This window comes from Acipenser ruthenus, chromosome 1 (assembly GCF_902713425.1).
Source record: "Acipenser ruthenus chromosome 1, fAciRut3.2 maternal haplotype, whole genome shotgun sequence".
NCBI lineage: Eukaryota > Metazoa > Chordata > Actinopteri > Acipenseriformes > Acipenseridae > Acipenser > Acipenser ruthenus.
In genome coordinates this window covers 94526952-94554894 of record NC_081189.1, presented here as the reverse complement: position 1 = coordinate 94554894, position 27943 = coordinate 94526952, and the positions used below count along the sequence as shown (strand labels likewise).

The 27943-nt window shown below is 36.5% G+C and overlaps 2 protein-coding genes across 2 annotated transcripts; one reads left to right on the top strand and one right to left on the bottom strand.

Annotated features, from left to right (window-relative positions):
• The first annotated feature begins 86 nt into the window (after window positions 1-86).
• exosc9 (exosome component 9) lies at window positions 87-16105 on the top strand. The gene is made up of 12 exons (XM_034034549.3): window positions 87-329; window positions 925-1019; window positions 1581-1700; window positions 2590-2692; window positions 4936-5073; window positions 8305-8387; window positions 8676-8808; window positions 12547-12635; window positions 12898-13044; window positions 13552-13715; window positions 13932-14010; window positions 15533-16105. The coding sequence occupies exons 1-12, from the start codon at window positions 264-266 to the stop codon at window positions 15591-15593; spliced, it is 1278 nt and encodes a 425-aa protein (XP_033890440.3). The 5' UTR covers window positions 87-263; the 3' UTR covers window positions 15594-16105.
• Window positions 16106-19204: 3099 nt separating this feature from the next.
• LOC117420984 (cyclin-A2-like) lies at window positions 19205-26735 on the bottom strand. The gene is made up of 8 exons (XM_034034809.3): window positions 26185-26735; window positions 24931-25180; window positions 24387-24499; window positions 23854-24077; window positions 23539-23743; window positions 22727-22840; window positions 21906-22039; window positions 19205-20389 (listed from the first exon to the last, which is right to left on the bottom strand). Exons 1-8 carry the CDS (start codon window positions 26386-26388, stop codon window positions 20314-20316), a joined length of 1320 nt encoding a protein of 439 aa, XP_033890700.1. The 5' UTR covers window positions 26389-26735; the 3' UTR covers window positions 19205-20313.
• Window positions 26736-27943: the final 1208 nt, after the last annotated feature.

The window sequence follows — 27943 nt, the reverse complement described above, 5'->3', positions numbered from 1 at the left end:
AAGGCTGTACGATTTTCCAAAACAACACTCACGTCGCAAGCGTGTGGATGACGTAATTTCGACCTGTGTCGCACAATGTCTGAGACACTCTCGACTCCGACCAGAAATTAGTAAAAAAAATGATGTCGGAGTCTCAAGTCTGAAAACAACCTTAACTGTCGCTGGTCGATGTCATCATCCTACAGCGCCTTGCCATGCTGTGAGTGGAAAAGTTCATTTAGATGTATTTTTAGCTGCAAAAAGAAAGAAAAAAAATATTAAAAATGAGGGAAACGCCGCTGTCAAACTGCGAGAGGCAGTTCTTGGTACAAGCTATAGCAGAGAAAAAGGTAGGTCCATTTAATATGAATGCAGTGCGATAATCTCAAACACGCATGTGTATGTACATGTTGCAAACAACTTTAACTGCACACACACACATATATATATATATATATATATATATATATAAAATGCAGAATCACAAGACAAGCAGAATACATCTTAAAGAAATAGTGTACATTTCGGTTTTGCTTTGTTCACGGTGTACCTACCTTCGTTCTAACTTAGCCATGCTCACGCCTGTTAAAATTAATATACTGTCCTCAGTAAATTATATGGGAGAAACTATTTATAAATGAATTTAATATTTTGTAATCACATGTTTAGTTAATTGGACAGAACATAAACTGTAGAACACACCGTGGCAAAGTAGCGCCTCTGCGTGTGTTTATGCTGTGGTTTATGTGAATTCTGATTTTTAAAAATAATTTATTTTAGTGTTTTCCAAATATGTAGTTTTATGTAGGTTTGTACAGTCTTATTGTGCACCAAAGATAATTTGACAACACTGTTCTCTTATGTCACGCAGTTTTTATGATGTCAAACATTTCTAACTTAATAACTGTGGATATCGGAGCATGCTGATTTGTTTGTATTTCACAGCGCCTTGACGGAAGACAGACCTATGACTACAGGAATATCAAGATTACATTTGGTACAGATTATGGTTGCTGTATTGTTGATCTTGGGAAAACAAGGTAGCAACAAATCACTTTTACAGTAGTTTAAGCTTTCATCATTTTTCTAGTAAATTGCAAAAAAAAAAAAAAGATATGTTAGAATCTTATACAGATGGAAAAGGACATTGTATGGTGTTTTTGAAATGCTACTGGTATGTTATCCATCTGGTTAATTATTTCTGTATAACTGTTCACATTTTTTTTTTTTTTAAATAATACCAAGTGCCAGGGTGCTAAAATAATGTAGGAGAAAAGTGTACAAAAGAGTGAGGATAGAGGGAAAAGAACAGGCAATTATTTAAATTGAGTGCAGTAGTTTACAAGCTCCACTTTAGGTATGCAGTTGCAGTCATATGAAAGTTACTTTGCAACACTAAACACCTCTTCACAGAATATTTGTTTATTAATGTTGATGTTCCTCAATTGTACTTCCATCTTAAACTGTATGGGCTCTGTGATGTTGATGGGTTAATTGTTCAATCTGGATTTCCTTGCACCACAGACAGCATCTAGTTGAATATATTTTGTACTGTATTAGCACATTCATTTGATTACTTTTTTTCTTTTTTTCTGAATAAGGGTGTTGGCACAAATTTCATGTGAACTCGTAGCCCCTAAAATGAATCGGCCTACAGAAGGAATTCTCTTTTTTAACCTAGAACTTTCACAGATGGCTTCACCAGCATTTGAACCTGGCAGGTACAGTCAACTATTTTCTTTTTGTATTTTAACCATCAAAAGCACAGCATATCTAAATAATGCTGATTTCTAACTGTTAATGCAGTTAGTTTTTGTTTTTTTCTCCAAAAGGGCATCTCTCATTGTCAGACAGTTACCCTTATGTTTTTACACATGTCTTGAGAACCTCTTATCCGTGATGAAGCTTGCTAAGGGACATTCTTCATCACAGGTTATTGATGGTCCGGGGTTATGTGGATGTCATACTTACATTTTTACAGAGGTGTAGAGAACCGAGTGTCCAGTTGGGACAAAACTTGCTTAGGACATTCTTTTGCACAAGTTGTTGAGAGTATCATACGCTGGTGGTATATAGAGGGATTTGTCTGTTTACACTAGTAGCTGTCATTTTGAATGTACAGCTGTGGCTTGCCTCTGGCAGTCTTGTAAAATCTTATTAAATTGTGGAAACAGTTTGATTTCCACCACTGTTATATAGTCCTAATTTCATATGTTAGCTACAACCAATTTACATTTTGCTAAGAATAGCGGAAATGTGATTTAATAACATTTTTTGTCTCGCACTATAAAATGAATATTCGTACACTGTAAATAAACAGTATCTTAGAGCAGGGGTGTCCAATCACGGTCCTCGAGGGCCATTCCACTCCACGTTTAATACTTTAAAATTATATAATGAACTACTTCAAGGTCTGGATGGAGGTTTAATTTAGAACAGGACTGAGAGCCAACTTTGGCCACCCCTGTCATGGATACACTGGTCTTCTTTAGATATCATGCATTCTATATGTTCTATGAGGGTCATTTCGTAATTTTTTTTCCTATTATTATTATTATTATTATTATTGCATGTATTGTTAACTTTGAGATGATGCATTTTGTTTTTCAGGCAGTCAGAGTTGGTAGTAAAGTTAAATCGACTAGTGGAAAGATGTCTACGAAATTCAAAGTGCATAGACACTGAGTCGCTGTGTGTTGTTTCTGGTGAAAAGGTGAGGGAGCACCAAAAGAAAAACACTGTTTTTCTTCCTATGAATTTACTATGTCCTCGTTGGGTCTAGTTCATCGCTGGTCCATTCAAGTAATTGTGTTCTACTGTGGAGTACAGTTATCTTTAAACGGTTATTAGTACGCTATGCACCAGAGTTTTCGAATTTCCCTCAGTGTTTGTTTCAAAGCCACCGCCAGTGTGCAAGGCACATCAGACACATACAGTAATGCAAGTGTAAACAGCATCACCACTTCCAGTCCCAGCCATGTCGTTAAGTATTAAATTCAACCAATAAAAAGGTCCTATTAATCCTGTAATAGAACTGCAACTCCAGGACCGGAGTTGCCAATCTCTGACTAAATGCATCCAGAAAACTGGGAATTTCCAGTAGTTTAGTTGACAGTTAAGCCTCATAATCAGCAATGAGCAAGTCACAAAGCTATGGTGTCCATTCTCATTTTTTTCACCTCCTCAGTCCTTTGATCTTCATTGATTAGATATTCTCAAGTCAATGGAGATGAGTGTACACATGCAAATAATGCATCATTTTTCACAATTAATTTTGCATTGATGAATTGTGATCCTTCACATGATACATTATATTGTTATACAAGACCAAACACCACAAAGCTATTTCAGATAGTTTCTGAATGATTATTAATGTACTGATGTCTATCGCAGACATATTGTGATTAGTATCGTTTACAGCAGGGCTTCCCAACCCAGGTCCTGAGGACCCCGTGTGTGTTCTGGTTTTCATTCCAACTGAGCTCTCAGTTACTTAACGGAACCCTTAAATTAACTAATAATCTGCTTAATTAGACTTTTTTTAAATTGTTCTCAGCTCCTAAAACGTTGCAAGTTCACGTTCATTATAAAATGTTCTCGCTAACTGAAATCTGCAACTGCCAATTGTAAACAAAACATGCCCTGTTAATGACACTGTGGACTTTAAAACGTTACTTTACCTGTGTGGTTGAATTGTTCACTTGTTCAGCATGACTGCTGACTAATGGAAATTTGAAAAATGAACAGTTCCCTTGCTCTAGAACCTATTTCTGAACTGTAGCTTCTAAAAGATAGCATTTCAGTCTTAGTGCAGGAAATGCTTTGCTTTCTGACATTGATATATTACAAATTGTAGCTTGCTGTAAAGAAAAGGCAGGACATTTTGGCCCTGTCCACACTACATAACCGATCTCGAGAACCGTACTCGAAACCGCTCTAATTATTCCAGCTCAAAGCGTCCACACTGAAGTACCGTTTCATGTTTATTCGGGCTTAATGCATCCACACACAATTAGAATAGTTCAGTTGCAATTCCTAGCACCGCAACGAACCATGGAAATTAATACGATAGTATCCCACCATGCACTATATTTTATTTTAAAATAATGTGTTATGCCCCATATTAACAGAGGTCCATATTGCATAAATGAAATATAACAAGTATTGCGTAAAAAGTAAATCAGAACACGCACACACACACACACACACACAAGTAGGGCTTGAAGTTTTCAGGTTTTATTTTTAATCAGATGAAGTCCCTTTAAACAAATTGAGCTGATTCTGTTTTATAATTAAACTCAGAAAAAGCTGTTAATTACAAAACAATCTTTGTTTTTACCTTCATATCTTGCCTGAGCCTAATTCTGGTCCTTTTAATTTTATTTCAAACAGAGCTGACAAATTATGTAATTTGTTCATCCCCGATCCTACTTTTAACTCGCATTTCATTTTTGCAGTCGCCTAATTTAACGTTGTGTTTTTGTTATTTTCCCCACTAGTTTAAGAGAGCTGTCCGGACAGATTTTTTTTAAGCATAAAAATGAATATCTAGTGCAGAGTGTACACTTCTAGCAAGTCCTTCAGGCGCCTGTTATGAGTATTTAGCTAAACATATCACAAAACATTTTGGGATATTGGAGGATACACAAAAAATGTAGTTTGGTATTACAGCGTCCACACTTCTGATGCACTACCTGATGCGATCTAATTAGAACCGGACTCGAGACTACCTCCTGAGGTGGTCTCGAGTCCGGTTCTCGAGTACAGTATTAAATGCTGCCTAGTGTGGACGCAAACCGTATTTAGCACTTTTAAGCCGGCTTAAATGCAACTAATATGGTTTAAAGGCATATTGTGGACAGGGCCTTTGAGACCTGTACCTTTTTCTTTAAGAGTTATTGGTGAAATTTGTGTGTAGTGGATGTGTTGTATGGATTATTTATTTATTTATTTTAGGTGTGGCAAATTCGTGTTGACTTGCATTTGTTAAACCATGATGGCAACATCATGGATGCTGCAAGTATAGCTGCAATAACTGCACTGTGCCACTTCAGACGTCCAGATGTGTCTATCCAAGGGGAAGATGTCACTGTGGTATGTGTGTCTGAGTTTATTACTTCATTAAATTATTCACTTTTTTACACAGAGAGTTATAAATGCATGGAATAGCCTACCAGGTGAAGCAGTAGGATCTAAAACACTGGGAGCATAAAAAAAGACTAGATTCTGTGCTCTTAAATTAGTTCCCTCCCAAGAAATTTGAATTTTGGAGATTACCTTTTTACAAAATTCATCAAACACTTTAAAAAAGGTGTGCTGTATTAGACGTAGTCTTGTAAACAGAAGAATGTTGCGAACGTGATGCACCAGATGCCAAAATGAAGATGTTCTCTTATGAGATAAACTCTGACAAGTGACATTTTTGGCCCAATTCTGTTTTCTCTTTATATGCTGGCCTTGGGACATGAAGTTCGTTTTGACTGTTGCGCTGATGATACGAAGCTTTACCTGTCCCTCAAGCAGGGTGATGGGTCAGCGGCTAATATTTTGAATACCTGTCTTGCTGACATCAGAAATTGGATGTTTAAAAACGTCCTAATGCTAAGTTCAGACAAAACAGAATTGATGATATTGGGACCTCAGAAACAATACAAGAATATACCCTTGTCTGATTTTGTACTTGGCGGTCTTTGTACAGATTTTAGAGCAGAAATAAAAAAATTAAAAACTAAGGTGTCATTTTTGACCCAGACCTCTCATTTGAGGCACAGATTAAAAAAAATGACAACAGTTTATTTTTTTCATTTAAGAAACATTGCCAGATTGAGAGGTATCTTTTTCAGACAGGATGCTGAGTGATTGATGCATGCTTTTATGTTGTCAATTTGATATTTCGTCTGCAGCTTGTACAGAATGCTGCTGCAAGAGTTTTAACTGGGACTAAGAGACAAGGTCAGATCACTCCTGTGCTGGCATCTCTACACTGGCTTCCTGTCCGATTTAGGATAGATTTTAAGGTGTTGTTATTAACCTATAAGGGTAACGGACCACGCTTGCGTTAAAGTGAGTGAGCAAGCGAGCATAGGTGGGCCGAATGGTCTTTTCTCATTCTAGAATTTATTGTGTTCTAAATGGCCTTGCTCCACCTTACCTTAAAAATCTTTTAACACCCTATGTCCCCCAATCGGTCACTCCGATCTGAGGATGCCAGGTTACTTTCTATACCCATTATTCAGAAAAAAACTCAGGTTGTAGATGCTTCTGCTATATTGTGCCAAAATTATGGAATGACCTGACCAGTATTGTAAGGGAAGCTCCCTCGGTTGATGTTTTTAAATCTCGATTAAAAACACATTTTTATAGTCTGGCGTATCATTATCTAAAATGATATTCGCTCGTCTCCTATATGGCATATTTTACTGTTTTTACTATTTAGCATTATTTGACTGTTTTATTTATTTAAAATACTTGTAACTATTTTATGGGTATTGTTATTACAATTGCTGTTATTACTGAAATTAAGTTACAAGCAGTTCCTCATTTGACTTGTGTCTCAGTACATTTTTGGATTAAAGTATTTAAAACAATGTGATTTTGTTTAAAAAAAAAATACATGCATAGAAAAATGAAGCAGCAACAGTGAGTTCCATGAATTGAAATAAAAACGTGTGTGGTGGTAAAAAAAGAGGGGGAACAGTAAGTATAATGAACTATTTGAAGAATGCAGACCCAAGATTTCTCAAATTAACTCTTGGCGTCTAAAGCTAAAATTAATAACGGCTGCAACAATTGATCAACAAGCTATATTAGAGCTCTGTAGGCCTGGTGATGGCAACAATTTAACTCAACAGGGCCCCAGGCCAAGCTGAGACATTCTTAGAAAAATCCATGGAGATATGGGGACAGCTGTAAATCTAAAGGGTCGAAACCTTTAAATTGTAACAAAGCATCTGGCAGTATGCTGTATTAGTTCCCTATGTTTTTTTAATAGCTATTGATAATGCATATTAATTGTTTCTACTTTCTGTTAACAATTTACGACTGCAATTAGTATTGGTAAATGCATCCCCATTGTCACACAGTGGGTCAACAGAAAGGTTTTTTATAGAATGTTTCCCCTAGTATTTTTCCACTTCAGTTGTAAATACAATGCATGTAGCAACAGAAGAGTATAAACTGTGTTTTGTCTTTACACAGCAGTGAGTTTTCATTTTTTTATCATTCATGTAATAATGAAAAGAAAAGCTTCAATTACAATTTATTTCATTTTTTTTTTTTTTTTTTTTTTTTTTTAAAGATGATCCCTAAGGGACTAACTGTAAAAGACACATTCAGTTTTAAAGTCTCAGATTTTTATCAGTAATTCCAAAATGTAATACTTTTCATATCTGATCAATTCCAGTCATAAAAAAGCTATCGGTTCACATGCAAAATGAAAATGATTACAACATTAGGAAACGTTCAGTTCACTATATGTGGTTTCCTCAAAACTTAAAGCTTGTCCTTGAAGTCAATATTGAAACTGGCAGTAGGTTTTTGAAATTCTTTATAGACTGTCAAGCATATAGTACATGTTTGTTTTGACTTTACATTACAATGATACATAATTTGTGACTTATAACTCGGTACATCAGCTTTCTTTTCGTGTTCACAATGTGAACCATAATATCAGTACTCACTAAATAGGAGCATGACTTGAGTTGCACACGGGAAACCTATTTTCCACACAGTATATGGGCCGATCAAAGACAGATATACAGGTTGGTCTTTGACCTCACATTTCAGTTTATATGAGTGGACCATGTTTTGATGGATTAATAAACTTTGATATTAATGAAACTGTTCTAGGTTGTTATTGGCTTAGAGGGTTCTAGTATGCCAGTCCATATGTTTTGATTAATCATTTTCTAGTGTTTGTTATTAATTATAGCTATTCATTATTAATAAGGAAATGTCAGTTTTTAGGAAGTTACAACAGTGGTAGAGAATGAAGTCTGTAATTTATTTTATAAACTGCCAATAGGCATAATGTAGTCTGATTTAAATTAATGCCTCCAGGAGCATTTTAATGTGTTATGCATTGTTTTATGAATATCTCAAAGGCCCTTGTAACACTGTATTTGAAAGTGGTTGAATGAGTCTAAAAAATATTGTAGACGGTATTAACCCAATTGAGTGTGCATGTCTGTTATTAATTGTTTTCTTCAGAGGCTACATTAAGTAATTACTACTAATTAACAGACTATGTATGTCATTTAATAGAAACAATAGATAAACCTTCCATTACATTTTCTCTGATTAATGGCCATTTCGCTCTGTTAACAGTATACCCCAGAAGAGCGGGATCCAGTCCCATTAAGCATTCATCACATGCCCATCTGTGTCAGTTTCTCTTTCTTTCAGCAAGGGTAAGTGTTTGCTATTGATACACACCATGATATGGATGCAATGGAACTGCAACCAAAAATTAAAATACAATAAAAAGATCCTTTTTAAGGCATTTGCAATTAACTACTGTAGTGACTGGATTCCAGTCCACTTAAAGCTTATTACTGAATCTAAATTATGAAAAACGGCGAGCAGCGCCATTAAAAATGTGCATTGTTTATTGTCCCGATCAACACACACCTTTAGATAGACTTAAGTGAAATTTATTGAAAGCTCACGATCATTCATTAAAATTTCTTTTTCTGAAGGACATATTTGTTAGTGGATCCGAGTGAGCGTGAGGAGAGGGTGATGGACGGGCTGTTGGTGATTGCAATGAACAAGCACAGGGAGATTTGCACCATTCAGTCCAGTGGAGGGATAATGCTGCTGAAAGACCAAGTAAGAGCTTCACAATTGGCACTTCTATGCTAGATACAGTATGTTTTTAGTGAAAAGTAAAGTAAAGTTGGGGGTGGGGGAGCACTTAGTTGGGGGTATTTAGATCCCGTTGTTGTACTTCATCAAGTACTAAGGTATATCCTCAAAGCAGACTAAACCTAGGTTTACAATGCACTGTTCTTCAGAGCTGTTAATTGCAGCTGTACAGTGGTCCAACTGATTTGTGTATACTACGGGTACAACAATTAATCGATGCATTGATTATTGATCATTTGTCCCTAAATTTTACTGAGCTTCGATTACATTTTGGTGAATTGATGCATCAAATTAGTACCCAGTTTTAAGTCTCCTGTTGCCGGTTTGCATTAACACTAGAATTGCCATGCGGGTCAGTTTGACCCATTTTGGATTTAAAATGTTAATTACTCTTCCGTTGTAAATCGTATGTGCATGTCCGTTTTTGACTTTTCCTAAATATGAGTTTGATAGCCAGAATCGCAAAAATGATAACGTTATTATTATTATTTATTTCTTAGCAGATGCCCTTATCCAGGGCGACTTACAATCGTAAGCAAATACATTTCAAGTGTTACAATACAAGTAATACAATAAGAGCAAGAAATACAATAACTTTTGTTCAAGCAAAGTACAAGTGTGACAAACCACAATTCAATAATACAGCAGATAATAGTGATAGTTACATCAGGATATGATTAAATAGTGACAGTTACATCAGGATATGATTAAATACAAAGTACTACAGGTTAAACACTTGGCAGATTACAGTATTCTGAAGTACAGGATTAAATGCAGGAAAATAGGGGGCAGATAAGAGCAAAATAAAGCACATTTACATGAAGGGTTATAAACCATTCTACCTAGAACTGCCACATGGGTCAATGTGACCCATGCATTACAATTTTTTCTTTTTTCTTTAATATAACGTAACATATTCTATTTTTATTTTTTTTTTGTAAATGCAGCAAATGAGACACACACCCTCCTCCTAGCATGTGTGTTGTTTTTATTTTTTTATTTTATTTGTTTTATTTCAAGCCTTAATTTGTTTGTAGACTGAGTACCAGACAGAGATTGCTATGATTGTGGATTTGTCAAGATGCAAACTCAGTGAAAGCCTAGTTGCTTATTTTTCAATGTATCTGGGAGACAACAATCCTTTGTTTTGTTGCACAAATGCAACTGGGAATATATCAGAAGGAAATATTTAATCTTGAAAGTAGTCATTTTGATTGGAATGCAGCAAGCTGCACTCAGCAAACTGAAATGACTGGTAGTATAATAACTTATGTGCCTAATATGAAACATATTTTATATATTCTTTTTTTATATTACTATTAGAAAAAATATATGTTGGTTTTACAGGTTTGTATGTACCAGTTTACACGTGTTTACACAATAGTGTTCAATGGAACTGCATCTGTGTTTACAACACATTTCCTGGATGCAGGCAGTGAGTAGTAGAACCGGAAGTAGTGTTATATTTTCTTTTTATGTAGTATTAGAAACAATGATTTGTGGTTTTATAGTTTTGTGTGTACATGTACCCGTTTACACCTGTACACAGGTATATGTACATACCTGTTTCTTTAGAAATGTATATTTTATTATATTTTTTCACTGTAGTCGTGCTGTATATGCGCTCATTTTAAAAATAAACCCTTTGTTTAATTTTCTATTGAATGCTGTGTTTCTGAGATGCGAATGTTAGATATGATGTTCCTGAATAAAACTTTTCAGTTGTATCCGATAGTATGTCTTTAATTTTCATGACAAAGCAGTTTAAAAATATGTGTCAAAGTGACCCACATGGCCGTTCTAGGTAGTTCGAAAATCTGGCGGTTCTAGTGTTAAAACCTTGAGTGTGAGTGCACTGCTTCTAGTGCTAGTACGGTAGATTAGCGCGTTGCTAGGATACACACTTCAAGCTTACATTACGCGTTGGATAAGACAAATCAGAAGTAGGCCAAGTATTCAAGGCTTTTTTATTTATAAATTAAGGCAACACACTTTTTTTTTTTTTTTAAATCTATTAAATCTACCAATTACCTTTTGTTTCAAAGTATGCTGTGTTTGGATTAGTCCTGCGCGGGTCCGATTTTTACGACCTGCTTCCGACCCGGACCCCGCTACTACAGGACCCGACCCGAAACCGCAACCCACTGCAACACCGTCTTCTTACCCGAACCCGCAAGTGTTTGTCCTTTACTTTCTGCCTGCATCAGCTGACTCTCACATTCACACACAGATATCGCTACCATTCTCCACGGATTGAGATTACACAAGGCTATACAGCATGGTAGCTTTCTCTAGTGGTCTGCATATATAATATATATATATATATATAATGTATATTTATATTTAAATTTAGTCGTTGCCAATTAGTTTTTATTATTTTCTCCCCAATTTGAAATGCCCAATTATTTGCTGTGCTGACTCGGGAGGGGCGAAGATGAACACACGCGTCCTCCAAAGCGTGTGCCGTCAGGCGCCCGCTTCTTTACACTCTGCAGACTCACCGTGCAACCGCCTCAGAGCTACAGCATCGGAGGACAACGCAGCTCTGGGCAGTTTGCAGGCAAGCCCGCAGGCGCCCGGCCAGACTACAGACTACTGGTGCGCGGTGAGCCGAGGACACCCTGGCCGACCTGACCCTCCCTCCCCCCGGACGACGCTCGGCCATTTGAGCGCAGCCCCCTGGGAGCTCCCGTCCACGGTCGGCTGTGGAATAGCCTGGACTCGAACCGACGATGTCCAGGCTATAGAGCGCAAGTCTGTATATATTTTAACATTGTAACATATTAATTATCACTACTTACTTTACCATAAAATACCTGTCTATTCCTTTCGTGCCACCAGTTGAAAGGGGGCTACACCTGTGCTTTCACAGAGATAATGTACCAGTTTTGTGGCTGTCATTCTCAAAAACATAATGACTGGTTTTACAAGCAACGGATCCGGTCATTATTTTCATTTGCTATGATTCCAAAAGAATTCTACACTTGTGATTTACCTCTCGCACTATTATCTACTACATGATATAAGCGCTATCTTTTGTTTCACCTCGTCCACAGGCATTTTTAATATCACCAAGCAGACGTGATAAAAAGATCTTGCGACGTATCAAACAAGCGAGAACAACACTGTTTAGTCAGCTGACTTCTCCCTATCACCTCCTGCTTTAGTGCAGGAAATACTGGTACATTTACCTTCTAATACATTTTTTGGGAAAGGGTTACAGACGAGTACGTTGAAAGGACAGAAAACATGTGAATAATGTGATATCTTGTAACAATTGTAAGTTGCCCTGGATAAGGGTGTCTGCTAAGAAATAAATAATAATAATAACCATAGTAATATATTATTTTTTATTATTATTACAATGTTAATCTGATGAGGACGCACGCATATTCTTTTCATTTGTTAAACGTAAATCCTTTGTATTTCTTTTTTTTATAATCAGAAGTGTTCTAATTTCGTCGTGCCTTTTTGTTTAACTATTATGCACAACAACTGTTTTAAAAAAAACAAAAAAAAAAAACAAACCTAACGTTTATTTTGAAAAATAAAACATCAATGCATCGATCGTTGATAAATGTCTATACGATAATTGAATACGAAATTAGGGTGCTGATTGCACCTCAAATGTATACCCAGAAAATCAACTCAAAACACCTGTTTTTGTTTTAAACACATTATTTGCTACATCGTGTTTTGCAGGTTCTGAGGTGTAGCAAGATTGCCAGTGTGAAAGTTACAGAGATTTCAGAGCTGATCCAGAAAGCTCTGGAAAATGACAAGAAAGTCAGGTAAGAACTTGGTGTTGATCAGAAAGGAACTCGTTTTGAAAAAATAAAATGTAATCTGCTTTTAGTAATTCATATAAATGTAGTCCTATTGTATATAATGTACAATAGCCTTGCAGTAGTCTATAGTATGTTTTGTTGGATTTCCTCTGACAGAAGTCTGAAAAAGGAATTCAGATTAAAACAGCTTGTTGGAAACCCTCGGTAGCTTTAGTGATTTTCCCACCTGCACTTTTAGTAAACATGTACAACAAAAACTTTACAGGAAAGAAGGAGGGAAGTTTGGTTTTGCAGAGTCCATGCCAAACCAGCGGATCACAGCCTATAAAATGGAAGTGGCACCAGTTGATACAGATGACATTGGAAAGAAAGCAGAAGATCTTATCTCCAACACTGAACCACCATCAGAAATGTATCCTTTGGTTTTCATCGTATAGAAAGTTGGTTCAATGAGCAAACACTTACATAACTTGTGTAAAAATTGACTAGAGCAACAAGGGCAGGATGAACAGCAGCTTTATATTATTTCGTAAGGCATTGTCAGCAAAAGCAACAATAAAGTATGTAGATTCTTCTGACCTGTACAAACCACACAAGTCTTCTGGTTTTTAGAGCCCCATATTTAAACTAAATTCCATAGCTGCATCGACAACTTAACTAGGAATCTGGATTTCAGATTTATTTTAGAGGTTACATTTAGAGTAATTAGGTTTTTTGTAGTTGGCAATGCTGTTGCGACACCGTATAACCTGATAAACTACAGCAACAGAACATATAAACTCAGTACACTATCAAATATCTAATTATCTGAACGTAATTGTGTGTCAATTGTAAATAAAAAAAATATATATATATTATGATATCCTAAATTCTGAATAGGAGTTATCGACTGTTGGCAACTTTTCCTTTACAAAGACAGCATCCCCTCACCAGTGGTGCGCGCTCCAGGAACAGGCCAGATAGGGGAGGGGCTGCAGAATTCCTGGGGGTTAGATGAGAATGAAGATGGTGAAGAAGCTGAAGACCAAACCATGGAAGAAGAGCTCCAAACAATGGACGTGAAGGTCAAAAGTGTCAACAAAGGCATGTATCTGCAGTTTGTTAAATATTTGTTTCTCTCTTAAGAAATGCAGAAGCTAACGCATGAAATCTGTATTTTATTTGGTCCTCCCCATCAGAATTGCTTGAATACATGTCTTACTTGGGCTGGGTGCAAACAAATACTGCCAATACCGAGTGACTAAGCATTGGTAATGTTTAATTGTTTATCTTGTGGTGTTTTTTTTTTTTGTCTCATAGAAGACCCAATCGTCCTCTCTGACAGTGAAGAGGAAGATGTTGTCGTACTAGAACCAAAGATAATGAAAAAAGAAGTAAAGTAAGTACAGTGACTACAGGAGAACTTTCCACATCACCTTTTATTACCCATTCAGGTATAGTAAAGAGAAATATATCGGGGCTGCAACGATTAAATCGGAAATCAATTTTCCGATCGATTCCATTCCTCATTATATACATTGATTATAAATATTGGATAATCGATTCAATAATTACATTTTTGTAATGCGCATAGTTAACATTATTTAAATTTATCAAAAAAACTGCATCAAACACCCTGCCTTGCTAGTTACAGTATTTCTGCCAGACAAGCTGTGGGCGTGCTCCTCTTCTCCTGCTCATGTTAACTAGCATCTCATTTGTTCGTCCCATCCTACCAGCGAATCAGTTTTGAAAATGCTTTGCAAGTACGGCCCTGCGTATTCTATGTAAACAAACAAAAAAAGAAAGCGCATCGCCTTGAATCTAGAGCAGGAAGACAGGCTTGTACTCCCAGCAAACGGCCTGTAAATACATTGTGCACATTGAAGAAAACTGAATATATATAGTTTGTGCTTCTTTGGAGTTTCAAAATGAACGGTTATATTATTCATATTTAAAAATATTCAATAACGTTAAATTAATAAATAAATGATCAGTGATGTTAAACGCAATTTTGGAGTAACAATCAGCTTGACCTATGTAGCGGGCGTGCATGTTGTGGTAAGTCAATTTGTATTACTATTATGTTTTAGGCAGGGATTTCTGCATTGTGTTTCACAGATAGTTAAGGTTAGGTGGCACAGTATTAACAAGATACAATGCGTGATGCTGCAGCTGTCACTGAATAAAAAAAATAAGTTTCATCAACTCCTGTCTAGTTTTATATAGATTACATTCCACAGTACTGTAATCTGTTTGGAATAAATATTTTAGTAACACCCTGTAGTATGTTAAACTTGCGACTGTTGTTTTTTTTTTTTTCTCCTGACGCTACCAAGGCGTAATTACGCCTCACATTCAATTGTTGTGCGCAAGCTTTTACTTAAACTGCAATGATATTAAAATAATCACGTCCGGGGGAGGAATGGAACGAAAAAGTATGTGGGCGAAATCGATATTTATTAGAACGATTATATTATGTGTGCCCAATTAATCGATTGCTATTTTGAGATTTAAGTGACAGCCCTACCACATATGTATGTCAACATTAGCATAAGTCACATCAGTGGTTAGGTATCCAAATACCTTGGCATACCATTGTTAATAATACTTTTTCATTTTTCAAAACTTCAAAATACATATGAAACAAATTGTGCTAATATTGATACACAATTTATAGACAAGCCTTAAACACAGATCAGATTTATGAATATATATTATAATTAAGGTTTTGTAAATATGGGTTACCATGATGCATAAAAACAAACACTGGTTTCAAAACATAATGCATAAGTGCTGCATTGCATCAGAAGGATACAATATGTTGTTATTGTATAAAGCGATTCAAAGCTACAATATTTCTGTTTTGAATGTGTATTGTTCACAACAGTGAGTTATTGGTAGTTTTTGTTTTGTTTTAGAGTGCAAGCCAGCAGCACAGCAGCTTCAAAGAAAAAGAAAAAGAAGAAACCAGCACATTAAGCAACTATCCTCAATACTTCCAGGCTGTACTATCTTAAAATGCAGTGCACTGATTTGTATGCACCAACTCGCTTTCTGTTCCTGCAGCCCTTCCTTCAATAGCAGACTTCCTTTGTACCATGCTTTAGATGATGGGTCATCTTTGAACAGTGAGTCACAGTGACAGAGGAACAAAACAATACTCTATTAAGCAGTGCATGTATTGTACTTTACTAGTTACAGCTAACAAAATAAATACACACGTTGGCGGACACAAAAATAGAAACGCCTACCAGAACACTGTCAATACAGAAAGTCTACACAGGAGTCAACACAATCATAACATCGGAGACCATTTGAGGTCTTGGCACCTGACATGTTAAGCACCTACTCCCCGCCCTTGATCATCTAAAATTAAATTGCAGCTTTAATGTAGAAAATTAGATAAAATGTGCTGTATGAAGTATTGTTCATTTTCATATCGGTGTGTAGAACGTGTGTTTATATTAAAAAATAAATAAATTCCAAACCCATGTATGTCTTCAATGTTTTGGAAGAAACTTGTACACATAAGTGATGTGATAACCAAGGATAGGATGGTCTGTGCAAACAGATATGGAGGAAAAAGGCAATGTACAATGAGGTCAGGAAAACTTCAAATCATGTCTGCTCATAAGCACCTGTAAATAGAGGCAGAACATGCAATCCCAAATTAACTACCACTTGGCAGAAACGGATTAGCACAGATGAATGTAAGATTTGAATAGATTAATGGATAAAATATCCATAAAAGAGAGTGGACTGAAATGTATGTGCAGTAAACCTTTTTGGTTTGCATTTAAATTAACCTTACTACATTAAAAAAAACATACTACAGTACTGTACTTTTGCTGGAGAGCGTTTTGAGGCTTTGATAAATTAAGTCGATACAATCTTGGAACAATAAACCTGTGAAAGCAGGTGGATTTTCATTAAATGTATTTAAATGAATAACTGGATGGATTCAGCTATGGGAACTGGGCATGAGCAGAATGGCCTGGTACATATTTCACACTATGTCCATCCAATTAAACTTACATTTTTCACACATCTATCCAGCTTTGAATTTGCTAGTGTTAGCCAGCAGGGGAAGCAAATCACGTAGTCCAAGATTTGAATGCACAACTGACTAGAACAATCGTAACTTACCACTGTTGCTGCAGTATCATTAGAAAACGTGTAACTAAAGCTAATATAAAGGCTGGTGAAAAGGTCATTGTTTATCACTGCAGTTGACAACATAGTTTCAAATATCAACTATTGGTGGATAACATGGTAACTGCTGAACACAATTTCAGGGGAAATGGTCTGCAATAAATGGACGATCATGCAATGATAATATAAACCAAAAATATGTCAATGTGTGATTTATTTAGTATCCAGTTTCAACACATTTTCATTTAAATAGGAGTTTACAGTGCAGTATTTAGCAGCACATGCAGGATCAATGCAGTTGGGACTACACACCAGCAGGGGGCATATTTTACCACCAGGTATCTGATAGGGCTCAACATGTTATACGGGGTGGGTTACCGTTCCTATGTAAATGCAGATGACCAAACCACTGTTTAATTAACCTTGAAAAGCGAGAAAGAAATTGCCCATCTGTAATTAAGTCATACCTACCTGGAACGGGTCAAACTTTGTATTTATTAATAATCGACCAGAAAGGCAAAATTGTAAAACTGCCCCTTCTGTTTAGAGGTTTCAGCTCAAGTACCCTTTTACAATATTTACTCTCCTGAATGGTAACCCGCTCCCCCATTTAAGAACATAAGAAGAAAAAAATTATATCACAACAGTGACAAACTTGGTTCAGAACAGAATACCAAACAGTATATTGTATAAATTCTATTATGTCTCGATGCCCAGAATCAAGACGGTATTTGAGAATCTCTTCAGAAACACATGCAGACCAATTCGCTTTCTTTTCAGGGAAAGTTATTAGCTAATCCAAAATAGTCGGCGCTGTAAATGTTTATCAGGTTACGATTTACTTCCTATCTCATCATAATTAATGTGCCATTTAAACATTTTAACAAAATAATAATAATAAAAAAACATTAACCGAGTGAGGATAAAACTATAATAACTAACAAAGCCAACATTAAAGGGCCCCTTTATTGTCGCTTTGCACTTTCGGTAGACTTGTTTTCTTTCTTGGTTTTTCTTCTGCAAGTAAGAAATGTATCGATTTTTAAATCGAAACTATGCACAGGATAATCTAGATGTCTATTAAACACCAAAAACAAATTCAACCAGCCGCGCCTAATCAGTCGAGGCTACTTCCCATAAGAGGAATTGACCTAGGCGAGTGAGGAGGGTGTGGTTTCAAAAGAGGGGACTATTGTGATTGGATATATTTTGGATTTTTTTAAAAACTTCTCAGCTTGTTTAAAGCCCTCATCACGTCCCTAAATCCTTTCCTGTTATGGGAACTGGTCAACCCTAATATAATGGCCGCGGAAAACTGCTCAATCGAAATCACCCATCCGTAGAGGTGGATGGTATAGTTTTGAAACTACTCAAGACTGAGCTAACTGCTAAACAAACGAATTTATGCAGTGCTTTAGAGAAAAACTCAATTCAAAATCATGTTTTTACTTTCATTTTTTGCATTTGATGCATCCTGCGTAACCCCTATGACGTTTTGAAGTACCTCCTGGGGAACTTTGGGATAGATTCAGTAAGCTTTTACACCATTGGTGTACTATTCAGCTTGGTTTAATGCTTACTCTTTTACAATTAGGCTATATAAATGAAACCCTACATGTACACTGTCACAATTCAATACCTGTGTAGGACCAGGAAGTGGTACATTGTCAGAATGTGGTACGAATGCCTGTTTAATACGAGAAAATGGCACGCCGTCAATGCTGTTATTGACTACTGCACAAATCACTAACAAGACAAACTAGTTCACCCTCAAAATGGTATGTTTACAATGTTGCTTATCAGTTAGTCACATAAATATGGGGTCTAACCCAGTATTATGGTTAATATTTTAATTCCCCAAAAATTACACCCTAAAAGGGTGTTTAAATGATATGCAATCCCATTATTTATTTTAACGATGCTTCTAAAAGGTGGACAAAGCTCATTAAACTGCCAAGTCTCCAATTGTTTGTGGCTAGCACAGCCACCATGCCAACTAGACTCTCAGCTTACCATAGCACAGGGAAGCCGCTTGCTAGGATTAATTAACTGGGGACAAGTTGAGACGCTTGGGTCCGAGGTTTATTAAACAATCAAGCCATAGGAAGCCCTTTTGGAGGTTGTTCAGAGGATCATTATTTGAATAATTTATCTATCAATAAAATATCTAAATTACCAAGCCCATTCATAAGACATTCTAACTATGTAAAATAAAACAAAATTAGAGGAAAATGCATATACCTTGCCTAGAAATTAAGAATTGACCCAATCCATTCAAGAATTGTTCAGGATAAAAGTTTTCAGAATGGGTTGGCCCATTTATGGTTAAGCTTGATTGTTGATGGAATTTACTGGAGGTTATCATCGTTCGAGTTCATAAAAGTAAAGAATAAAACACCATTATAAAAACAAAGAAAAGAAAATAATTGAGCGGACTCTTTCTAGAACTGATCATATTGTAATTTGCATGCATCATTATACCGTATATATATAAAATCAATTACACATCCATTATCCAAAACATTTCAGGTCATTGTGATTATAAACAAATACCGTGGATATTTGCAAGATGAGAAAATGGTTTTCTGTTCTGCAGTCATCGGAGGTAAGTTAATCAATATACAGTAGTTGGGTTTTTTCCAAAAGGGGACAATCCAATAGTAAAACTTTAACAAAACTCTTATTTAAAACTTTTATTTTGCAGTTTAAAACCTAATGTTTGAATTGGATTAACTAGAATACACATTCTTAACATTATTAAATGCTTACAAGAGGAGAGAGAATTTGTATGGAAGCTAATTGGCACCAAAGAAATATGTATTGCATTATTACAAGGGAATATTGCATTATTTTGCAGCATAGGTTTTGGTAATTCACACCACTCTTGTTTGTTCCCATTCAGTCTCTTCATTTTGCTTTAAAAAGGGTTGCACTTTATGATAAAACTAGTACAAAAGTACAGATTGAGTGTCTTACCTATACAATAAATAGGTTGTACTAGTTTCATTAAATACAGTATGCTTCTACTTGGTCTCTAGGTCATAAAATCGGCTTAATTAAAATGTGCATTAAGTTTCTGCAGTAGCAATATTATGCATTACATTGTTCAAACTAAAACAAGTTACATAACTCAACGCGTGTCATCCCCCCCCCCCTCACATACTGACACCATTGCAAGTGCATTCTCACACATTAACAGAACTAATGGAGATCCTTCACCGCTTCACTGTCCAGCTGCACTTCACTTCTGTTACACCAACATCCATCGCTGCTGAAAACCATCTTGACAATGCAATTGCAAAATAACCCAATATTAATCTTGTAATGAGATGAATACATGTCTTTTTGGGATGTTAATGAGCTTCTGTAGAATTGCACGTTTTAAAGTGGTCTTAGAAACAAGTCACTCCTATTCATCTTAGTAAATCACAATACAATTACCAGTAAGCAATATGGTCTTCAGGTTGTGACATTGGTATAAAAAAATATAAAAAAAGAAATTAAAATAAAACTGCAGAACAGAAGTCCTAAATATGTCTGCATGGAATTACAATAAAATAAATGGCAAGTCTTCAATCAGGGTCAATTTCTCTGGTGGCTCAATAAGAGACACTCCATGGTACCTGGGGGTAATAAAAAAAAAAAAAAAAAAAAAAAAAAAAAAATTAATGTTTAACAAGCCTGACGACATCAGTATTTTTCACTGGAGCTTTCAAAATTACACAAAAATTTAAATACCTGGTATGACTGTATAAACTGAATTACAGAAACTGACAAATGCAATATATGGTCACACTTTATAAACTGATTTACAGCAAGTAACCATAATACATATTGTCACACTGTATATACTGAACTATGGTAAATGACTAAAGCAATATACAAATCATAGCATAAAAAACTGACAGTTTTGAATTAAACAAGTTTACGGTCTGACAGTACATCAAATGACGGCAATCTGTTTACTATAAACTTTACAATATAATACCATAAAAATTAAGATCGATATTTTCAGGCGACAACTCTTATAATTGAGATGCACTGCACAAGTTAGCAATTCCAATGCTCTTCACTGAACAGCAGCACTACAAGCACTGAACTCTGCAGAGAAGGGAGATACAGACAGGGAAAGGGGGTAGCCCACTCTGGGCCCGGACTCCCAGAACAGGGGTTACCACACACCATGGAGGAACACACAAAGGGTGAGGGGACACAACGGACATGCACATTTACAAATAATCATGCAACCACACACCACATTAACACACAACACAAATAACTGTTTAAAGTACAACTATTTACACTCCACCACACAATGGATTCTGGGATTCCAGTTAGGTCATATCTCTGGTATTAAACACTAATGTTAAAGGAAATTGGTCAGAGCTGTAAATCTGTCTTTAGGTTTAATGGAATTTAAATCAATTACAGTAATAGCTGTAGTTGAATAGTTTTTTTGTTTTACCTTCGGTATTTATTGTAGCTACTTTTACTGTACTGTATTTGACGTTAATTCAGATATTTGCAATATTAAAGAAAAAATGTACATAAAGCTTTTTTGGTTATTTACCCTTTACTGACAGTTTGTAAAGTTATGGTTGTAAACAGCCATATTTACAGTGATTTAAATTAGTTAAATACATATATTTTATCTTAATTGTTATGGTTATTTAACCTTCAACTTTAGACATTTTGTAAAAGTGTTTTATGGTCATATCATATTTAAAGTTGTTTAACATGAAGTTAAAAAAAATAGTTATTTAAACTGTCACATTTACAGACACTTTACAGTGTAGACATATCTGCAACTTGTAGCTAGCAACCACAATTACCTTTAGGTGAAAGCATGCAGAGACACAAGAAACAGGTCAGGGACGAGTGAAATCGAAGACCACAAGTGGTCCTAAATATTGCATCTTCTTGCTGTTATAAAGTCTCCCCTTCAACTTTGGCACTCATGGGGAGTGCAGGGATGTCATGACTTTTAGGGTATAGAACACCATGTAGTTTAACAGCATGCAAGGGGGTTGTGAGGTATGGATGCCAAAACTGTAGGTGCCAAAATTAGCCATGTGCACATTACACATTAGAAACCCCCCCCCCCCCCCCGATTAAAAAAAAAAAAAAGCCACGCCTTACTTTGCACCCTTGTATTTCTCCTGTACAGATTGCTGTCCATGGTGTGGTGCACAGAGGTAGGTTTGATACAAGTCCATTATGCAAGGCTCAAGGGTTTCCAGAGTGTAGCCAGTCAATTCAACCAAGGACTCTGGCTGCAAGGAGGAGTAGGGGTGGGGGAAGAGACCAATTACCAAGAATGGATACACATCTACAAAACATGGCACACAGATTGGTCTCAAAACAGATTAAATTAAAAACCATGCATGGCAGTGCAAACATTAAATCAACTTCAGCAACAAAGTTATTGATTTGTTGTATCCACACAACTAACTTTTACTTTTCATTTATGAAAGCAGAACTTTACAAAGCCGTTTTGGAAAAAGTGTGGGTCAGCAGATTAGCGTTCGAGTCGCATGCAGTTCAGCTAGGCAGCTTTGGGTTTCAACCAAAAAGTCAATTACGATTTGTAAAAACACAAAATCTACAAAAAAGGACTGTACATGGATGCTTCATAACCTAAATTCAACTAGCGATTGAGCCAAGGTCCTCAGCAGATCAATGACAATACCTTCGTCATTAAGGCAACTAAGCAGGTAAACCAAGACAAGTCAGCAGGCACCAGCTCACAGTACTCTGCATTATGCATTTGAATCATTAGAAAATTAGTCCAATTAACCAAGGCCATTAAACCACACCATCAAAGCCAGCTCAATAATATTGCAGGTTAAATCACTTACAAACCACGTGTGTTACCCTTTCCTATAAAACAGGTATTTTTTTTTAGATGGAGATTCTTTCGATAGAGATATAAATAGATAGAGATATAGATACACACTTACCCAAGTAGCTCCTGTAATTGTAAAATTTGCTAAAACAAATGCTGCAGCTGCAGTGATAGATGGCAGGTACTTCAGGAAAGGGTCAGAGTCTACCATGCTTAATTCTCCTAGGAACTGGAATGAAAACAAATAGCACACATGCTCTCAAAAAAGCCATTTGACTCATGGTAACAAGTGTGTCTGCATAGCGTAATATCAGGCTATATTAAACCATGTTTAATACCTTCCTATCTTTAATTCTTCCAATGACATGCAATGCAGTCGGCAGACCCATTTCTCAAAAACAAGCGTGGTAGCTTTGAGTTTGCTTTGTTTAAGCTCAAAAATCAGCCATAAGTAGAACTAACCTGGCTGTTTCAGTTCCCCTTAATGTTTGGGGAGAAATGTCATTACAGCCACTCCGCAGTGGCTAGCCACAATATAGTTGCAATTTCCTTAAAATACTGAACAGTACAGTGAAAAATTATTGAAGCAGAATGTAAGAGCTATTGTTGAAAGCATGCCTTAACTGCAACTAGGAAGTATCCATGCCTTGTACAGCTTCAGACATTTGTACCAAACGTAAATCCAAACAAATGCATGCGTTTACTACATTGAGAGTTCAATGTACTAAACTCAATATTTGGATTAGTAAATCTGGTGCTGTACCTTAATGCTATTTAGCATGCTCCTGGCACAAATATGTTGACCTCAGAAATGGTACACAGCTATGAAAGGGGAAATCACTAGTGTCAAAATATGCAAGTAGAGATACCCATATGGTGGCATGTCCATCAAACCTGACAACCAAAAGAGATTAGAAGATGTCTTACCATTGACAAGCTTTCCACTTTACTGTTCGCTTGCTGATGCAGAAAGTATTGCGTAAGAAACTGGTTTATCGTTGGCGCAGCAAGATCAAAAGAAAGGACTTTCAAAATAAGATGCTCCATCCTTAGAACCTGCTTCTTGGTATAAGTGTCATCTGTAATGTAGACAAACTCTGCCACTTCTGGTGGGTAGATCTCTTCAAATTTTCTGAATTCAGAAGAAAACAACAACTCAGAAAAGGTTGCTTTGAAGGCCCAAATATACAAGATGTCAGCATTTATTTAACCACATTTCATAATACTGCTCTAAATACTTACGATGCTAGAAGCATAGCAGCTGTACCGACAAGCTGCAGTTTCCCTCGAAGGACAGACATGGATGACAGGAATCTGTCAATGTAGTTAACAGCCAGGTAGAGAGTCTCATTTTGTAGCTTGTATTCCTCCCCAACTTCTACCAACCAGTCCACAAGAATGGCTCGCATGCTATTAGTTATGTCTGGCTGTTTCTTCATATAACCTGCCTTTGGCCTGGACTTCACCTATTTGAGGGACAGAAAAAGGATTTGTGTTTCACCATGTCAAATGCCTTTTACAAAATTAAAAGGCATAGTTTACTTCTTGGATTCTATTCTGTATGCCAAATCAAATTGCACCGTGATCCAAATTTAGTCTGTCAATTCTGTACCCATGCTATACTAGAATCTGGATGATGTTAAAGGAGAAACCTGCCACTGACAGACTGGTGTCAAGTAGACCACCAACTTACACCCACTACCAGGGTCACGGTTTCATAATAACAGTAATTCTTGCAAGAATCTTAATCATTTAAAAAAAAGGGATATACATACCTCCATTTCTCGTAAATATTTGTGGATGTCCAATGCATAATCTGGGACTTTGTTTACAATGGATTTCTTTTCTTCTGCTTCATTAACAGACATGTCCAGAACCATGGGAGAGTCTGAAAAGATTTGACAAGGTGAGTATTCAAGTATGCACATAATTCTAAAGCTATAGTTAAGGCAGAATTATATTTAAAAGCACAAGGGGTTCCTGAATACAGTTCCATGTTTTTTTAATTTGGGGCAATTAACTGAAGTGTGGCCTCAAAACCACTGGTGGCTACTTACAGCACCAAGATCATGGCGCCGCTTCAGGAGTGATTAAATAAACAAATAATCTCTCATGGAACCAAAGAAATCAGGGTGGGCGAATGTTCCAAATTGACCCCAGATAATACTGTTGTGCTTTTTATGCAACGAATGACCGGCACACTGCTAATCCAAATATACGGTCATACACACCATGTTTGCTGGAGGTAGCCATCCTGTGCCAGTGTGATCAGAAAGTTGAAAACAGAAAAGCTGGTCATGGGATTCAAGATCTACCTACCATAGCTGACATCCATAGAACATTCAATCGTAGAAAGTGGCTGCCGGGTCACAAGGGATGTCACGGATGGGTTAAGTGTAAGAGGTTCATCTGACTCGGGTTTCACTGGCAAGACATTTTGTCTCTTACTGCAGGCACCATCAGGCTCATCCACATGGATTGTAAAAGCAGGCTGTTTTGCTCCCACTTTGTCAGCAGGCACCTGGCTAAAGTTCTCATCATTGCAGGAGGCAGCCTGTGCTAAAGCAACCTACAGAGAAAAAAAAAGGATATAGATAGAGATAGGATATAGATACACACACTAGTAATTTAATGTCAAAAGATTGTTATGTACATTGTGAAGTGCTACACAGGATAACTAAATATTTAAGCAGATATCAGATTGATGTTCTCGAACAGCTATGGATTACTACAAAATTACCGACCTAGAGAAACAAATAGGTAAATGTATAGATTTATAGGTCATAGTGCACGTTATAGAAGCTCATTGCTGAACACCAAAGCAGTGTAACGAAGTGAGCTTGCAGGGCTGGTGGGTCATGTAAAAATGGCGGTATATGACGATTCGGGCTAGTTAATAAACTTTAATTCCAGATGGACAAGCAAAGCCACACAATTGAATTTTGTCTTCTATAAATTTAACCGAGAACAAAACCATTAAATAATCACTTATGCTGGGAGAATTCAATGTCCAGTAGTTGTGAGCATTTGTTTTATAGGAAAGGTTTTACTAAGACCAAGGCAACATATAAAACCAATCAATTAAATTATGGGATTAAAATAAGGTTTACGTTTACAAAGGCAAATGTTTAGACGTAAATGTATTAATGTAAAAATGTAATGCTGTGACCCTTATGTGCAGCAGCTGATTTAGAAAATGGCGGACTGTTGTCTCATTAGTCTTCCCCCTACAGACATTTCAGTTTTAATGTAACTAACATCTTTCAAGCGCGCAGGACAAAGGGTCTAACCATATTGCATTTACAAAATCAAACTAGATGCTTTCATATTAGGTAGATTTAAAAAAAAAAAAATGTAAGCCTTAAACTTTGATTGGTTTACATTTTCATAAACGAGTCTGGGGACGGCCTGCTTTATTAAGTAATATTTACAATCGATGACAGGCCACCACGGCGGAATATACCTTTAGTAAATGGACATTGTCTGCACAGGAATATTAGTTAAATACATCACTGGTTTATATATAAAAACACATTTTTAAAGGATACTATTTAGAATAATAAAATTGCCTACCTGTTTTGTGGCGCGTAGTGACTGGACTCTGCTGCTGCGCTGGTTATTCTGCAAAACTCCCAAAACGGTCCTGTTTGAGGTTTTGGGATTCATATTTTCTTGGTTTTCTAAAAGTTGTTTTTCAGCTTCTCTTCGTCTTGAAAGCGAATTTTCCTGGTTCTGGATACTATCCCCCGTCACAGTCCTCTGACTGGTGCCAAACATTTTCAAAATACAATCCGAAAACTAATAAGATAAAACCCTAAATAAACAACACGTCTAAAAACAAAGCAGGAGACAGTTAAAAGTATGCAGGCAATAACATCAAGGGTAACACTGTGCAACAAGTTGTTTACAAAACCAAAAATTAAAAGAAATCTAAATTAAAAATGCGAAGCCTAGCTAGAAAGCATAAACTAAAACAGCAAACAGCGTGATTTAGTGTGTTTCCTTTAATTCTCCATGCTGATTTTATTTCCCATTTTGGACAACTTTAAGTTATCTCTCTCTTTTTCTGCCTGATTCTCAAGCAATCCTTCTCCCCCAATTCCTGCAGTTACCAAAACTGCTGATTTCTCTATTCAAGTAGCCCGCGACTATTGAAATTGTCCAATCACAGATAAAGTGATTACGTCAAAGGAACTACGGTGGCCGAGTCCAAATTTTAGTACCGCCCCTTATGTCCAAGGATTTAGCAAATCGTAAAAGACAGTGAAATCTTATACGTATACTATAAAACGTTTGTTCAAAATGTGTTGTATTACAATGTTTATAAGTGACAAAGATTTCCAAGGTTAGAAAAATGTGTACTTCCTGAAATAATAATATGTCGTTCAGGTACAGTGAATACAATAAGACCAAACAAATAGACCAAAAAAACACGTTATAAAAAATTGAAAGGCCCATTGACATCACTTTATTCATAATATCTAGTCAGCAGAAGCTGCTATTCGAATTCGATTATATTAATTAAAGGGACCCAGATAAACGCAGGTCAGTGGCATTTTATAGAAGACATATATTTGCACAAGAACAACGCGCATTTTGTGGCCAATACACAAATTGCTTAAATGTTAAACAGTTCAAATGTAGTCACCATTTTAATTACAAATATGACCTAAGCTATGGTTAAAATCAAGTTGTATTATAAGTTAATTTAAACAAACAGGATGCTGCATAAAAACTGAGTGCCAAATTGACTGAAGAGTAACAATGGGTTGGACTGTAAGAGGCAAGCTGACTAGGGTGTTTCATGTATGCTTAGACAGATGGCAAAATGCAGAAACGTAGCTTCTCCAACACTCCTCCCCCACGCCCCTTTGATAAATGGTTGGTTGGGGGGTTACTTACAGTGAACCTGGATGTGTGGCTCTGCTGTTGATGCTGGGGTCTAGCTCATCCCTCAATTCAGCTATGAGCTCAAAGATGACCTGCAGAGTGAGATGATAACGCTTTAGCACCACATCCTCCAGCATCCCAAACAAAGTGACCCTGGGATTGAATATGTGGGGTCTTCTTCGTCTTGCCTTCTTTTCTGAACATGTTCCTGCCTCTCCTCAACAAGAGCCAAGTGTCTCCGCATGAGGAAGTGTACAACAGCAGCCACCCTGAAGCCAATGACATGTCTCTGAAGGTGTGTGCTTTTATACACCACTCATTCAAAATGTACATATATTCAATAAATAGTTATTTCTGTAAAATGTTATTGCAGGCATTGCACTCCTTGACAGAACATTGTATTATTCCATTGAGCACACCTGGTCCTACATTACTCACATGT